The sequence below is a fragment of the Rhea pennata genome, chromosome 1 (genome assembly GCF_028389875.1).
Source record: "Rhea pennata isolate bPtePen1 chromosome 1, bPtePen1.pri, whole genome shotgun sequence".
Taxonomy (NCBI): domain Eukaryota; kingdom Metazoa; phylum Chordata; class Aves; order Rheiformes; family Rheidae; genus Rhea; species Rhea pennata.
The window spans coordinates 190,807,834-190,823,871 of record NC_084663.1 but is presented as its reverse complement, the minus strand read 5'-3'; the positions used below and the strand labels follow the sequence as shown (position 1 = coordinate 190,823,871).

The window sequence follows — 16,038 nt, the reverse complement described above, 5'->3', positions numbered from 1 at the left end:
TGTAGAAAATCATAGAATATAGGACTGTGCAAAAGAAAATTGCTATTCTAGAATTGCATCAGAAAAGGCATTTCCATTGAGATAAGAAGCAGAAGATGCAAATACTGATGCGAGCTTGTCTAGAATGCTGTTATAAGGATAGTTAAAGAGATCTGGTTTATTTTGCCTGATAAGATGGAGGTTGAGATGGAATATTAGAAGGTCGTCAGAAGGAACAAGAATTATGTAAGCCTAAGGACACCATTGGCATAAAAATGAAGCAGTAAACACTACTGAAAGATACTTTTGAATTGGAAAGTTAAAGAAGGTTTTTAACCGTCAGAGGCTTTGGAATAACCTTCCAAAACTGTGCTGGAGGCTAGAATCTCCATCACATTTTTATAAATTGAAGATCTATTTCATGTGCTAAATCTCATACTTTTCATAAACTAAGAATGGTTTCCGAAAGAGTTCATATGATGTAGCTATGTGTTGTAGTGAAAGAGTGAAGTGCTGACCTAGAAGTCTTTCTTTCTGTCTCTTATTTGCAGTGCATTTGCAGCACATCTTTTGATGTGTTGTCAGCCTTTAATATTACTGAATGTGAGATTTTTTCCTGGTTTGTGATCCTTTCTGAATCATTTTCATTATTTTTCCTGAGAGAATCCACAGGACAGTTGTAAGCACTTGCTCTAAGGTCAGAAATTCTGAGGTTTTGTAGTTTCTGTTTTTTCTTTCTTTTTTCTTTTTAATCTTGCAATGTATTGCAAGAGGTGAAGATTTAGATAAATAGGAATGTATTCAAATGATGATAACCTTACTGTACATTTTCTCTCTCATAACCCAGTTAGGACAACATGCTGAATTATGCTGTGTCTGTATGATTTCGAGATTCAGTCAGTTAGGTGGATATGATTTAATCCATATACAATAGTAATAGTGATAGCAAGTTAGCTATCTTTTGCTTAGAAGAAATGTATTTTGAGACTAATGGATGACTTCCTGTTAGATGCAAAAATCAGTAACAAAGAATTAGATTCTTAAGCAGAATTTCTAAATTTGAAATGATAACAATTTTCCTTGAACAAATACTCTAGTATCTGGTATGTAGGCAAAAACCTCTGAAAAGAATTCACTTTGCTGACCTTGCAAAGCTAAGAGGACACATTTAACTGCTTTAATGTGTTATGTTTCTTTTTTCTGCCCCACATCCTTGTACTTACAAATCAAAACATCCAAGACTTAATTTAGATGCAGGCAAAATTTGTAAATGATGGGCTTAGATTTTAAATAAACTTTCTCTTGTTTTAAAATTTATCTTTCTGGCAATGGATTTTAAGACTAATATAATTCTTAATAGCCTTCTAGAAGCAAAAACATATTTTGCCTATTTTTGAAGTCCTCTCACAGGTGCTTGTACATAACTGAATCATAATATATCCCTTATGAGCATCCATTGTTATAATATTATTTAATGCTTATATGGGATTAATAAATAGTGGCCTCACTTTTGCCACAATCCCAATGTGTTAACCACCATACAAAACAATTTTTGTCTTTTTCTTGAAAAATATAAAGTCATGGATAGATATATGAGAGTACATGAAACAACTGGTTAGACATAGTTAAAATAATACTGAGATGTTCCATAGATGAGATTTTTGTCAGAAATTTTGGAAGAGAACAGCTGTTTTAATAATACTGAATAGCCTGAACTTGCCTATGTTCATATAACTTAGGGTCACCCCTGCTAGAGCAGAGCATCTGCATCCATCCTGCATAGCACTTAGTCCAAGTCTTCCCTGGAGCCTATACAGCACCTCTTTCACCCTAAGATATCATTAGTATTTTGTCTGTTTAGTTCAGGGTTCTTAGAATAACATGAGCGCTTCATTCTACCCATTAGAATGGTATGTTCTGTGTTTGCTGAGGTATGGCAACATGTGTTCTTGGAGAGAGGTTGGTTGAGTTGAGTAGGTTTCATCCATGCGCCTGCAGTGAACTGTCTCTAGAACCATGCCCAGACATTTTCAGGATGAGAGTTAGAGCAGTCTGAAAAGTGAGCAAGGAGAAAACTAGTGATTTGAGTGCTGTGAACAGTCATGACGCAGGCATAGGTGCCCAGGCATGCTCCCTGGCCTGTCCCCTAATATTTTTCATTTCCTTTACTTTGGAACTGTGGTCTCTGAACACTAGCAGCATTTCAAGATTACCTAAAAATCTGTCTCAGTTTGCTGAATGTGCTGTCTGAAAGCTACAGCAACTCCAAAAAGTTGTTTTAAGAATTGATCGGGCTTCTCAGCATCTGAAACAGAAAGGTCCATCAGAGAGGTGGGAGAGACAGCTGGGGTTGCCAGCAGTTTCAGCCATCTGATTTGAATCATCTGCTGCATGTCTATAAAAGTTCTCATTTGCTGTAAAGCAGCCAGAGACTGGTGTTGTCAGATCTTTTTTTTTTTATTATTATTTTCTCCCTGACTATTGGCAAGCAATTGATTTATGACGTGTGGAAATTAATATTCTCTAGCAATCCATCTAAGTGCTGTGTAGATGTTTTAATGCATAAATTGACACTCTGAGAATGTGAAGAACACTTCATATTACAAATAAGGACAATTAAGATGAAGAGAGTGTATGTTTTTCTTTGCCTGTTTGTGAACCAGCTCATAGACAAATGCAACTTAGATGTTTTCATTGGGGTGTAAAAGCTATGCACAAGAGTCCCAGCTAGTAAACCCAATGAATCCAAGTTGGTCTGGATCTTTTCTCACCAAATTTTTGGTAGTGAAGAGTGTGTAAAGAAACCTATTTATTTCACCTAAAGCCATCCTGAGCTGGGAAGACTGCCTATACAAAAGCTGACTTAGAGACACTGAATTTGCCCTATGCTCCATTTATTTACTAACTTATTTATTCGGGAAGAGATATCCAGCTAGTAGACACTTGAAATATGTGTGCTTCATTTTGAAATCCTATTTGATTCCTGATCATTAAAAAAAATATTGAAAATTTCAAGAAGACTTCAGATGTAAAATTTTATTACAGGTATTAGACACTCACTTCTAAAGTTTTCCCATTTCAGAGAAGCTTGTTAAAGTCATAAATGTTAATCCATATCTGAATGCAGTTCTGGGCTTGCCTCTTAATAACAAAATCTAAACACTTAGCAGTAGTGAAATACTAAAGCCAATAGAGTAGATTAAAAAATAAAAGTAAATTTTGAAGAGTACAATGGAGAAGACTTCAATCTTCCAGCCTATAAAGTTTACTAAAAATTCTTCATTTTCAAGAACAGTAGTGAAGGGTTAGATTTGAAAAGACTTGTTAAAAACATGTGAAACTTTGATCCAAATTTGTTTGTCTTTAGCTGTAAACAGAGATCCCCAAATTTATGCCCTCCTGTGCCACACTTTTCCATGTTAAACATTAGCTCAGGGTAAGTGATTTCCTTTCTTCACAGATGATAGAAGATGCTAAGGAGGGGAAGTTAGAAAACAGCTCAAGTCTTTCCCCTCTTATGGGTAAAAGGCCTGGATGGCGTAGTTTTCATTTTCCTCTAAGACCTGGTGCTTCTAAGCATCAGACACCAACCTTAGGGTGGGATTTGCTAGCAATTTCACATTCTTAATAGAAGAATACCCAAAATGAAGTGTGTTTCCTGCTGCAAGAAGGAAAATCCCAGACTGTGTGTCAATTTGGCACAGAAAGAAACAGACCTTCCTGATCCTAAGCAGCCAGTAATGGCAGATCTTTGCATCCTGAAAGATATTATTTCCTCTCTGCTAATAAGGGGAGCAAACCAGGTGTGCATAGACTGCACAACCTTGGATGTGGACTGCATGGACGAGCAAGCAATTAGTTCCATTCTTTCTGCTCAGTAAGGCATCAGTATTGTTAAAAACAGTGTTGCTTTTTGCTGCAATTTTATTGTGCATTTCACAATATTTGGAGATGTGTTTTTTCAAGAGTTTTAATTTAAGGTCTCTGATTGAAATCTTCAATCTCAATCCAACCTTAAATTATTTTTTTATTTCTTTTAAGTAAGGTTCTGTCTATTTCTAATGCTATAACAACTTGGAAACATGATACACTTCTTCCACTCTAGTATATAAAAACATATAAATATATTTGTATTATTTTGCAAATTTAATAGAATTTTATCTCTTGAGTGATCTCGTGATTTTTGAATATTTTGAATATATGTGGGTCTCATATTGAGACTGCTGTTAAAAACCTACTGGAACTACGATATCAGTAAGAAATAGAAAGCTTTTTTCAATATAATCTGCTCTCTTAGTGATATCACAAATGCATACAATTTTGGACAAATTGTGTTTTTCACATCAACTAATTTGGTAATTTCCTTACATTAGTTTCATGAATTTTCATTTTTTCCATTTTAAGGAAATTTACTGAAATAATTTATTTGAAGAAAGTCAAATATAAAGGTTGATTTTGATTTTTCTTATTTTAGATTATTATGTCATGCAATGAAAGACCATATAGTGCGTGTTGCAAACGAAGCAGAATTTATTTTGAACCGACAAAGAGCTGAAGATGTCCACAAGCATGCTGAGTTTGAGGTAAGCTGGAGAGTTGGTGTAGTCCTACTTTTCTGTTTTCACTCACTTGTCACCTAGACTGTAACTACAAATAATAAAGATTTTTTTAAAAAAAAAAAAAAAAAAAAAAAAAAGAAATTACATTGAAGGCATTTCAAAACTAGTTTTTAAAAGCTTTGGTAAATGTCAAACACAGGGAACTGGTTTAATTTCTCATCTCCTCACTGAGAACATTCATGAAAACATTTACAACTTGAAGAAATCCCTTAATCAGAATGTCAGCTAAACTGATATGGCAGACCCTTTAGCTTCCCAAACAGCTTTTCTGATTTGTTGCAAATAGCAATGCAAATCACATTAGTAATTATTTTGCTGGATTTTATCAACAATAAGTATGAGTTTAGTAAAAAAAGAAAAGTAGTTAGTACACTTGAGGCACATCCTGAAAAATAAGAAATATAGATGTTTTGTTTAAAAAACAAGTATTTTTTAGGATAATTGTGCTAGAACATTGTGGATTTTTTGAGCTCTTTAGGACATTTACTTCTAAAACATATTGAAACATGATATTATATGTCTTTGCTACTTGTTAGGAATCTTTAAATACTGACAATGAGATTGTATTTTAGATGTTGATTGTCTTTAAGTATTGGAAGAAGTAACTCTGCAGCTGGATCTAATAACCCTTTAATGTGCATAATTCTTACTCCTAAAAGCAGTCAACATTTAATTGCTTTTTTCATCATGTAGGGGTTATAGCATGAAATTCAAAATATGTTATTTGGAAATGATCCGAATTTACAAAAGCTATTTTAAAACGTTTGTTCTGTTCAGTATTTAATGGGTTTGGATGATTTTTCTCAGATTAATTTTACTCCTGTTAAGAAAAGAAACAGTGATGGAATAAAGTTCAAATTTCATTTCTGATATGACTTCATCAAGTATATTTTCATGTTACAGTATTTTTATGGTATTTTTATACAACATTTCCACATCAATGTTTATCATTTCCAAATCTGCCTCTGTTTGCACATATTTAAATATAAATACAAATAAATAAATAAATATGTGTGCGCGCACACACACACACACACACACACACACTTGCAAATATTTTAAAGCTCTAGTGACCTAACATTAGGATTAAGATAGACTGACTTAGTAATGTTGATGATAATAAATAGCTATATCAATTTATTCTTCTGTCAGAAAATGTCAACAAGCACCTGGTGACTTCAAATAGGATCCAGTAATCTTAGTTTTGATGAGGTTTTTATCTCATTGAAACAGCTCTCTCAAACGTACACTTTGATGTACTAGTTCTTGTGCTCCTTGACCTAGCTGAAAAAATATGAGACAGAGAGATATCTGTTGTTGTTTTGAATACACATAACCTTTACTTCAATTTGTCAGGCCAGACAGCAGACACTTGTCATATGGGATTGCAACAACTTTATTACCAAGCATATACTGGATATTTTGAACTTAGATAAAATCACATTTACAATTAAGTGTGTGTCAGAGTGAAGTTTCATATTGCCACAACAATAAATAACATTTGATATTTATCAGAGCATCATGCAGTAACCTAAGATGACAATAGAAGATTGAGTTATCTGCTCTTTGAAGAATATATTTAGGTATAAGATCTGTCAGAACTCTAGATAAAATGAGAATATTCAATTAACTTCCAGCTTCTGTTAGCAAATAGGATTTAGAATATTAACTAAATTCCCTAAAGGAATAACCTTAAGTCAATCTTATTGTCTGGTAAAGAAACCAACACATTTTTCAAATATGAAAATTTTCTTTATATTTTTCACATGAAAAGTCTCAGCTACATTTTTAGATGAATAAGATAAAATCTGCAAGACAGAACAAAATTGTGAAATGTAGCCTGTGTAAAATATGACTTAGACATGCTTACCTAAGGTTATGTTTAAAATCTGAAAGAATGTTTTATAATGTCTTTAATAATCTTGGGTAAATAACTGGACATTTTATTATTCATCTTACTTGAAAGTGGTAAGGACAAAGGGTTTTCTGGTAGTTTTCTGCTGCATAATTGTAAATCTGTCACTTTGTTTTAATAAGCTGTATTCGTATATGTTCTGGGATTTAGTACATGTTAATTGTTACTCTCAGCAAGAAAAGCGAGTGACTATTTTATTTTTACCTTTTAAACTTTAATCAAATCATTATGGAAGCAATTATTTTGCCCTGGTTGCATCCAATTACTGTGTTACCTGTGTAGGGGGGAGGCCAGGGACCAGCATATAAATTTTGTCCTGCAACTACAGTTGCGGTGAGTGCAGGGGAGGTTCCTCCTAGAATGGTTACTTCACAGTTAACTTTCATTTTATTAACCTTTGTAATTGTTCAAGAAGAAAAATGAAAATTTAATTTTACTGTCCAATGAGCTGATGAAATATTAACCTCATTACCAAGGCAGATCATCGTACTAATTGGTGCTTCCCTGTACAAGAAGATAAATTGAAAAATGAATTAACCCCTTATGACTGAGTGTAATGATCATTCTTTTCCAAATAGATTACTGGAAATAATGGCTTTAACACAGTAGAAGGACCACTATGAAAATCTTAAAAAATGCTGATGTGATCCATAGTAAAAATAGAGTGTGCAGATGTATGAAGAATAAACTCCAATCTAGTATGAGGTTAATTTAATTTTAGCTGCTGTTCTGAGTACTTGAGTATCGTAGTCTATTCAGCATAAAGTGTTACTGCATTGAGTATTGGCTAAACATGTTCTAAAATGGTGCACAATAATCTGTGGGTGCAAAAATGTAGGTCTCTTAAAAGACAAATTTAAAATGAGCTATTAATATTATTTTGAGAATACTCTAGCTTTTGCAATTTATATCTTAGAAAATGATACTTGTAGCCAGTTTACTTTAATTGCAGTGGCTGCATTTTCCTTGTTTAGACATTTAAAAAGGATCTTTACTAGGAAGAGAAATTTAATTTGAAATTTAGGAGGAGAAATTTAATTTGAACTTAACGTGGTTTTGAAAAAAGAAATGGCAAAATTATATCATGCCAATTATACAAAAAGATTTATCAAAACTAAAATATCCTGTAGTGTTTTGACAATTTTAGAAACAAATTTGCATCAAGGTCAATAGCCACAGCATGTATCTCTTAAAGAAACATAATGAAAATATTAGATCTTTTTCAGTTGAAGAGGTGAGTGACTTTTAAAACGTTAAAGTTTTTTAGAACTTGTATGTAAGTTGTGAACATTTTTCATGTTATAACATAAGACTGAAAATATGCCTCTTAATTTGATAATTAAAGGAATTTCTCTTTAGTATTCATAATAATAAAATTATGAAATTGATTATTAATTGATTTTAATGAGCCTGTTGGTTCTTGACATATGTAAAGATTTTTAGGAAATAATTATTTTAAAGTAGTTTCTAACTAACCTATATTTTATAAAATAGATGTACTTTTCATTCCTAGTCACAGTGCGCTCAATATGCTGCTGACAGAAGAGAGGAGGAAAAGATGTGTGACCATCTTATCAGTGCTGCTAAACATCGAGATCATGTTACAGCGAATCAGTTAAAACAGAAGATACTCAACATACTGACAAATAAGCATGGTGCCTGGGGAGCTGTCTCTCACAGGTAAGAAGCAAACATGAAACGCATGATTTTTAAATGTAGTTTTCAAAGTTCAAGGGAAGCAGTCATTGCATAACTGAAATAACGAGTATTAGAAGCTAGTATTGCTAAAATGTATTCTTTTTCTGTTGGTAGTCATTTCCGCACTTACGTGTTTTTTGAAAAAAACTTTTTACTAAAGATTCACAAATCAAAGTCCTTTATAGATTGCATACATAATATTTTATAACATTTTAAATAAATTATAACAGAATACTTGTCAGTTATAATACAGCCTCACTGTATACCAGTAGTTTTTGAGACTCCAATATTAGGCCCTGTCTGAGCTAAATGCTGTAGATGAGATTTTAAGCGAAAGTTTCCATGTACAGATATTGACAGAGGAGTGCTGAGATAAAGAACGGAGAGGCAAGATGACTTGTCTAGCACTATAGAGTAAGTCAGTATTAGAATAAGAATCAAAAACAGATCACTTGAATCCCTGTCTAATGCTCACTTCTCTACGTAGCTTTTCTGTGTAAGTAATAAATTGATACTAAGTCATAAATTGGTACTAAGCAATAAATTGGTAAGATCCACTGCTAAATCTTAATTGTCTTACAGCAAAACACTAGTCAATACCAGTCACACATACTCAATTATATGTTTAATTCAAAACTTATATGTGTACTTAAATGTAGCATGGTGCACAGTTAGGCAAACCAAAGTGCATGCTTAATTTTGCGGGTACTCTTGTAAAAGAAACATGATTCTAAATATATAATTCTTACTGTATGTGGGTGGTTACAGGGTAACTGAGGTTTCAATAGGAGCTGTGTTGAAAACGTCTTAAAAATTTGTTCTCTTCAGCAGAGAGATGAAGTTAAACATTTTCATATATCATATTAAAAACAGAGCCTTGCTCTTCCGATTCACAAAAATAGCCAGTGGCAAAAGATCTGACCTTCACGTAGAAGACTCGGGCTCAAATTGCTCCTTTCCTTCATTCAGAGCAAGGTCTTGAACCTGGGTCTGCCATGTGAGTGCCCTGTCTGCCAAACTGGAGGCTGCCAAGTCCTTTTCTTGTGTTTGCATACTCAGCAATGAATACTTGATTATTTGTTTAAATGGAACAGCTAAAAAAAAGAGAGATTAAGGAAAATCTGCTCCCAAACATCATTTTTTTAATTTCCCATTCAAGTCAATGGTTTGAATCAGGCAAGCAGAGCAGAAAGTTCTCTTTAGTTCTAAAAAATCTTTTCAATGAAAATCTAATCAAGACTGATATATTGATGCAAAATCTTTTGCTGCAGATAAATATTTCTATCAAAAATTCTGTTTGAGGGTAGTTTGAATACATATCTAGGGCTTAGGCTTATTGGATAAGATGTTGAGTAGTAAACTTGGCACATAAGTAATAAAGTTTAATAAATACCATTTATATTGTTCATTCTTTTTGACATTCTGCCTAGTTGGCTCTTGCAGTTATTTAGAGTAAAAAAAAATACAATTTTTCGTGTTCATTATCCTTATATCTTCCAGAGAAATCACTGTTTCCTACCTGATGATGGAGCTATATTTATTTTTTAAGGTGGTAGAAAGCATAAAAGAAATTCAATCTTTATAAAAAAATTCTATGGTCTAACATCAGAGAGGTTCTGATAGAAATTATGAAAATTATTTTTAGAAGATTATGATAATTCAAAACCACCTTAGACCATAATGGACACTCATGTTATTTCTTGGTGAGGCTTAAAGCTATGTATCTGGAGCCTTGAACCCAATTAAAATATGTGCAATTTTCAGTCCCTTTAATGTCTTCAAATTTTTGAGTAAAGTTATTGCTCAAGTTCATGAATGTTTGGAGACACTTTGATGATGCAGGTCAGTTTCTCTGCTTTTCATTGGTCACTAATATTTAAAGACCATTGCTTCTTGGTCTATCGATAATGATCATGGACTAAAGTGCAGATTAGGTTGCAGTAATGAGCTCTTGCCATTTAGGACCTTCCAACTATAGAGAACAGCAATATTGTCAGGCCCAAAGAAGGGATGGTCTCTGCTTTTCATTGGTCACTAATATTTCCCATTTTGTCATTCTCCATGTCAAATTGGCCTCATTGTTTTTTAGCTGCATGTTGGCTATGGGTGACGCTTAACCTGAAGTGGGGAAATGGCAACAAAACAAGGTCTCCAAGTAGGGTTTTCGCATTCACAGGAGCCGAATAAGAAGAAAATATCTTTGTGCTGAAGGCCCTACCACGTATACATGGCAACTGTGTGATCCAGCACACAAATGCACTGTCTGTCATCAGGCCTTTTACATTCTTGTTGTCTTGGCTTGCAGGAGATACATTTCAGTCTCCACTTTTAATTTTTGAGGAATAGTTAGTGTTAGCAATCTCGTTATAAACTGATGCATTATAATTTGGGACTTCTCTGTGCCCTAGAAGATAGAGTTTGACTGGAATACTCAAAAATCATTATTTTACTAAAAAATAATTTGACAGTCATGTAGGCCTCTATACTGTGTGATTTCTGGCAGGAAGATTTTTTTCTTACAATTCTGAATGCATACTACTGATTTCCTGTCCATCTCTTGAATTTGAAAGTGTTCTTCGAAATTGTGAATTAGTGAAATTGCTAACTGGCCTGGGATGGACAGGTGATGAACTGTATAAACGGTTCATCATGATAAAATTTTGACAATAGCAGTGCCTTCTGATGCTCAGAATGGATGAGATGGGTAAGAAATATTTAGGGGAGTGAGTGTGATTCTTAAAAGCTTCTATCACACACACAATCCACAGCTACTGATTTACTGATAGTTGTGCTGTATTGTACATATATACATGTTTTTATTATCTGTGTTTATTTTTAAAGAACAACTTTTAAGCTCTTTAACACAGATGCTCTTGATATAAAATGCTAAGATCTGATTCTGTGAAATCTGACTCAACTGTAGAGAAGATTTTTCCTTGTGTTTGGAGTTCAGTACAGTGAATTTTTAATCCTTCCCTGTTTTTTTATTGTTGTACAATACTATTGTTCTGTACTGCATGTACTGTTTTTTTCAGAAAACAACAACCAGCTTTTACTCTGCTTAGTCTGTAGGTGCCATAAAGTTCACTCTTTGTTCATTAAAGTGAAAACCAAATATGTTTTGCTCCATTTCTTGAAGATATGAGCATCTCTTCTACAACATAAGGAAATTATTGTATGATCCTTTTTTTTCTACATAGCTCAGTCAAAGAATAATAGATTTTTTTAAAAATCGCTTTAGTCTGTTTTAAATCCTGTTTCTACCTTTAAACTGAACTAATTCTATTTTCTCATTTTGGCAATTTGACACTTTTAGGTATCTTCATAATAGCTTACCCTAAACATAGTGTTTTTTTGCTTTTTTAATTTTAGCATTTAACCAAAATTAGAATTCTGCAGGTTTTTTCCATTTAGATGAGCTGGTTATTTCTTTGATGCAATGCCACTTATTCAGAGTGAATATGCAACATCCTATTTCCTTGAACTCAGGAAGAATCAAACAGGGTATTTCATAGCTTATCGTTCAAAGTCTCTTTAAGCCAGCACTCACGCTTAGCTTTTTTCAAGGTTATGGTCTTCATGTCCCAACATATGCTTCCTTCAGTCTTCTCTGTCAGCTTCATATGGGGCTTCTCTTCCTCTCCATCTGCTTCTTTCCCCATACGTATCTTTCTTTCAAATAAATAAATAAATAAATAAAAGCTTAGTAAAATCTATCTATACACACAAGTCAAATTTCTTGCCAACCATATGTATCGTGTTTTGATCGTGTTTATTTGGAGGATCTTATTTCAGCTGCTTGATTTAATCAGATATCACAACTTTTGAAAAATAGTGCTCTTTAGGAACACTGTATGTACCTCACAACTTCAAAACAGTTGAAGACAATCTAGGGCAGAGAGTCCTGAGTTGCAGTTTGCATTCTAAATCTAAACATGAAATGTTGTCACAGATATTTTCATGTTATCAGTTCCGATATGCTCAGGAGGATTACTATAATGAGAAAAATGACATTTAAAAATGAGACTTGCTTCCCTTGCTTTCAATGATTTGATGAAGGAGGTTCCACCTACGCTAAAGCAGCTTTACCAAATAGCAAGTATACAAGGGCTCTTTCTGTTCAAATCCATCTTTGGTTAAACTAGACACCCATAACAAATTAATCATTCATGGTGGAAAGCAGAACTGTCAAACTCATTCTGTGGTGAAGACCAAATTCGTTTAGGGAAACAGGCTGGAAATAAAAAGTTTCTTGCCAGACCGCTAGTTATGCCTCTCACTACAGCATGTGCTTCTGCAGAGACTGGAGTTCTGCTGGGGGAGGGGAAAAGAAAGGGGTTGAAAGAGGAGAACACCCCTTTCCTGAGCCTTTTGGTCTTGGCAGTTAAATAAGGCAATTCTGGGAAGACACTACTTCTGAATCGAATATTTCCAGTTTACAGCAAGAGCAACCAGGACACAGGAATTTACTAAAAAGGAGTTTCCGTTACACCCAGCTTTTGGCGCGTTCTGACTCCTTCGCTATACTAGCTGCTGTCTTAGGAAGTTCAGAGAGGCAGAAAACCTATCCTGTCCCCCAGTGCAAATCAGCTTCATCTGGTTTAGCTATTTATTCATTTCTGGCTCATTTTAACTGCTAGATATAAATTACAAAGGGAGTTTTAGAATAGTGGAAAAGATGTGGGACCAGATCCAGCCTACTGGATCCAGCAATATATTCGATATGCCTGTTGAAGGCCTGTTTAAGTTCTGTGTTTTTTCACATATTCTCTAACAGCTATGAATTTACTGTGTTCCTAGAATTCCTGGAGTATAAGTCTCTCTTTAAAATAGGTCTTTCTCCAGGTTAATTGTATGGAAGTTGCACTCTTTTCAGCTTATGCATTGGCTGTTTTGATTACAAGTTCCAAATATTTAGTTCCAAGATCATTTTATCATGACAAAACATTAAGAAGATGGGTTTTTTCCTGCCTTCTGTTGTTCTTACTTAGCTGCACTACTTGAGATAAGATGAGAGCAGCAGATATGTTGTGTCAGCATATTGACATACCCTTCAGTATCAGAGTTTAGTCATAAATGTAAGTGTTACTAGTTCTCTAAATTTTTCACTTTGTTGTATTATTTTACTATTTCACATCCCTTTTTTCTCTTTCTCACCACACTTTCAAGTTTCTGTTGCTTCTACTGCTTTGCACCAATTGTATTACATCTACCCATTCTGTAGCCTGCTCCTTTCTCCTTCTCTAGTTACTGCTGTGGGTCAGGCGGAGTCTTTGAAGGAGCTCTGACATTTGAGGAGCATGCTGGATATAAGAGGCTAGAAGAATTCAGTATCATTTTTGAAGGATGGAAAATTAGGTGTGGGATGCTGTTTGTAGCATAGAGACACTTGCCAAGAAAGGAGTCTTGTATAGCCAGAGACAGGCTGTGTGAGTACATAGTTTTCCTTACATGAGACATACTCAATTTTGTATTTGTGCAAGACTTGAACCGTAGTGCTTGTTATTATGGATTTTCTCTGATGAAGATGTTCTCTCTGGAAATTGATAGTATTTTCCAATGTTGGGAAAGGCAAGGGCTATTCATTTCAAGAGAAAGATCCGTTCATCGCTGGAAGTACAGCACGTTTTATTGGACACTAAAGAAGGAAGACTTCTTTGTTTTCTTTTACAGTATTTCCTCTGCAGTAGAAAGTTAATTTTTCTTCTTTTCTCTCTTTTTTTTTTCACTTCTGTTTATTGTGTTCTCCATTTGTGCTTTTCCTTTTATTCCAGGGCAAACACAGAAGAAATATATGTCCATGTTCATTCTCTTCAAGCTTTACAAACAACAGATCTTTTAGAAGTCAGTAGAGTCTTCAACTGATCACAACAGAAATCTAAATTACATATAGTTGTCTTACTGCTACAATAAGAACAAGGGAAGTAACAAGGGAATTTTAAAATATGCATACATCAAGAGAAAGGCCAGCCTTAACAATCTGAGGACTGCTGCTCCATCTTAATTCTAGCAATAGTACTAGCACACGCACATGCAGCAGTCTGACTTCCAGTATACTAGTGATAAGAACAGTTGTACTGGTTCAAACCAGGAATTTATCTAGCCCAATAACCTATCATCAGCTGTAGGTGAACGTTCATGAAAGGCTAAGAATAGAGCAAGTGCACATGATATTTCCATCTAATACTCTTTTAGACTCTTTTCAACTCAGAATTTCTTGAGAAGTTCTCTCAGGTGTTATTATGAGCAAGTCTCAATGTTGAAGTTTCCTCATCTTTGAGGCCTGTACGCCATCAAAGATCCAATTGACTTCCTTCCTTTTTTACTCCTAGTTGCTGCAGTGGAAATGGCCTCTGCAGCAAGTGTCAGCAGATTGGACTAACAGTTTCTAGTATTGGACAATGTTTCTAGGATGTGTGCTCTTCTTTCTCTGCCTCCAATTTAGACAGATAGAATCACAGAATCACAAAAGGGTTGAGATTGCAAGGGACCTCTGGAGATCATCTAGTCCAGTACCCCTGCTCAAACCAAGATTACCTAGAGCACATTGCACAGGATCGTGTCCAGACAGGTTTTGAATATCTACAGAGAAGGAAACTCAACGACCTCTCTGGGCAACCAGTGCTCAGTCACCCTCACAGTAAAGAAGTTTCTCCTTGTGTTCAGGTGGAACTTCTTGTGTTTCAGTTTGTGCCTGTTGCCTCTCATCCTCTTGCTGAGCATCACTAAAAAGAGTCTGGCCCCATCCTCTTTACACATAAGGTATTTATGTATATTGATAAGATCCCCTCTCTGTATTCTCTTCTCCAGGCTAAACAGACCCAACTCTCTCACCCTTTCCTCATAGGAGAAATGCAGCAGTGCCTTAGTCATCTTCATAGCCCTATGCTGGACACTCTCCAGTAGCTCCAGGTCTCTCTTGTACTGGGGAGCCCAGAACTGGACACAGTACTCGAGATGTGGCCTCACCAGGGCTGAGTAGAGGGGCAGGATCACCTCCCTCAACACTCTTCCTAATGCAGCCCAGGAGGCCATTGGCCTTCTTGACCACAAGGGCACATTGCTGGCTCATGATCAGCCTGCAGTCTGCCAGGACTCCTAGGTCCTTCTCCATAGAGCTACTTTCTGGCAGGTCAGCCTCCAGTGTGTACTGGTACATGGAGTTATTCCTTCCTAGATTAAGGACTTTGCACTTGCCTTTATTGAACTTCATGAGGTTCCTCTATGCCCACTTCTGCAGCCTGTCAAGGCACCTCTGAATGGCAGCACAGCCCTCTGGTGTATCAAAAGCTCAGCAAAAAACACTTGAAGGAAGAATTTCTCATTCAGCGGACACACCTTCCTCACACTCACTTTTCCCCTGTTTTCCTCATTTTTTCTCCATGGCCAATCTAATAATAATGCCCATGCAATACAGAAGTGAATCCCCAATCTTCTCCATATACTGTTCAATCAATAAGAATTAAAGAACTAAAGAATAATAAAAAAAAGGCATTGATAAGATTCTAAAACAGTAAGTTTTACATTTCTAAAAAGCATTTTTTCCAGAAATAAAAGTTCTTTGATTTATTCTCTATTTCCTGACATAAAATGAATGAGAAACATCATATTTGTAAAAAATACACCAAACTGTTGAATACTGACACTCGAGCATTCTTTTCTCATGTGGTGCTTCAACTAGATTATAGAGTATAAATTCCAAGCTTTAGAAAATGTTTCTAAGAGAAACAGCAGTAGTGCTTTGACAGACTTCTTAGTTTTTGTTGGAATCATCAGAAATGCAAAATTAGACCAGAAAAGAAATCCTAGTGGAACCATTTTGATCCT

The 16,038-nt window shown here is 35.0% G+C and overlaps 1 protein-coding gene across 2 annotated transcripts in view; it reads left to right on the top strand.

Annotated features, from left to right (window-relative positions):
- NBEA (neurobeachin) overlaps nucleotides 1–16,038 on the top strand; it is a 519,777-nt gene that overhangs the window by 278,925 nt on the left and 224,814 nt on the right. For both annotated transcript variants that reach the window (XM_062567111.1, XM_062567112.1), the window contains 2 exons: nucleotides 4,454–4,562; nucleotides 8,027–8,193. In XM_062567111.1, coding sequence (XP_062423095.1) covers nucleotides 4,454–4,562; nucleotides 8,027–8,193 — 276 coding nt within the window. The remainder of the gene's footprint in view (nucleotides 1–4,453; nucleotides 4,563–8,026; nucleotides 8,194–16,038) is intronic.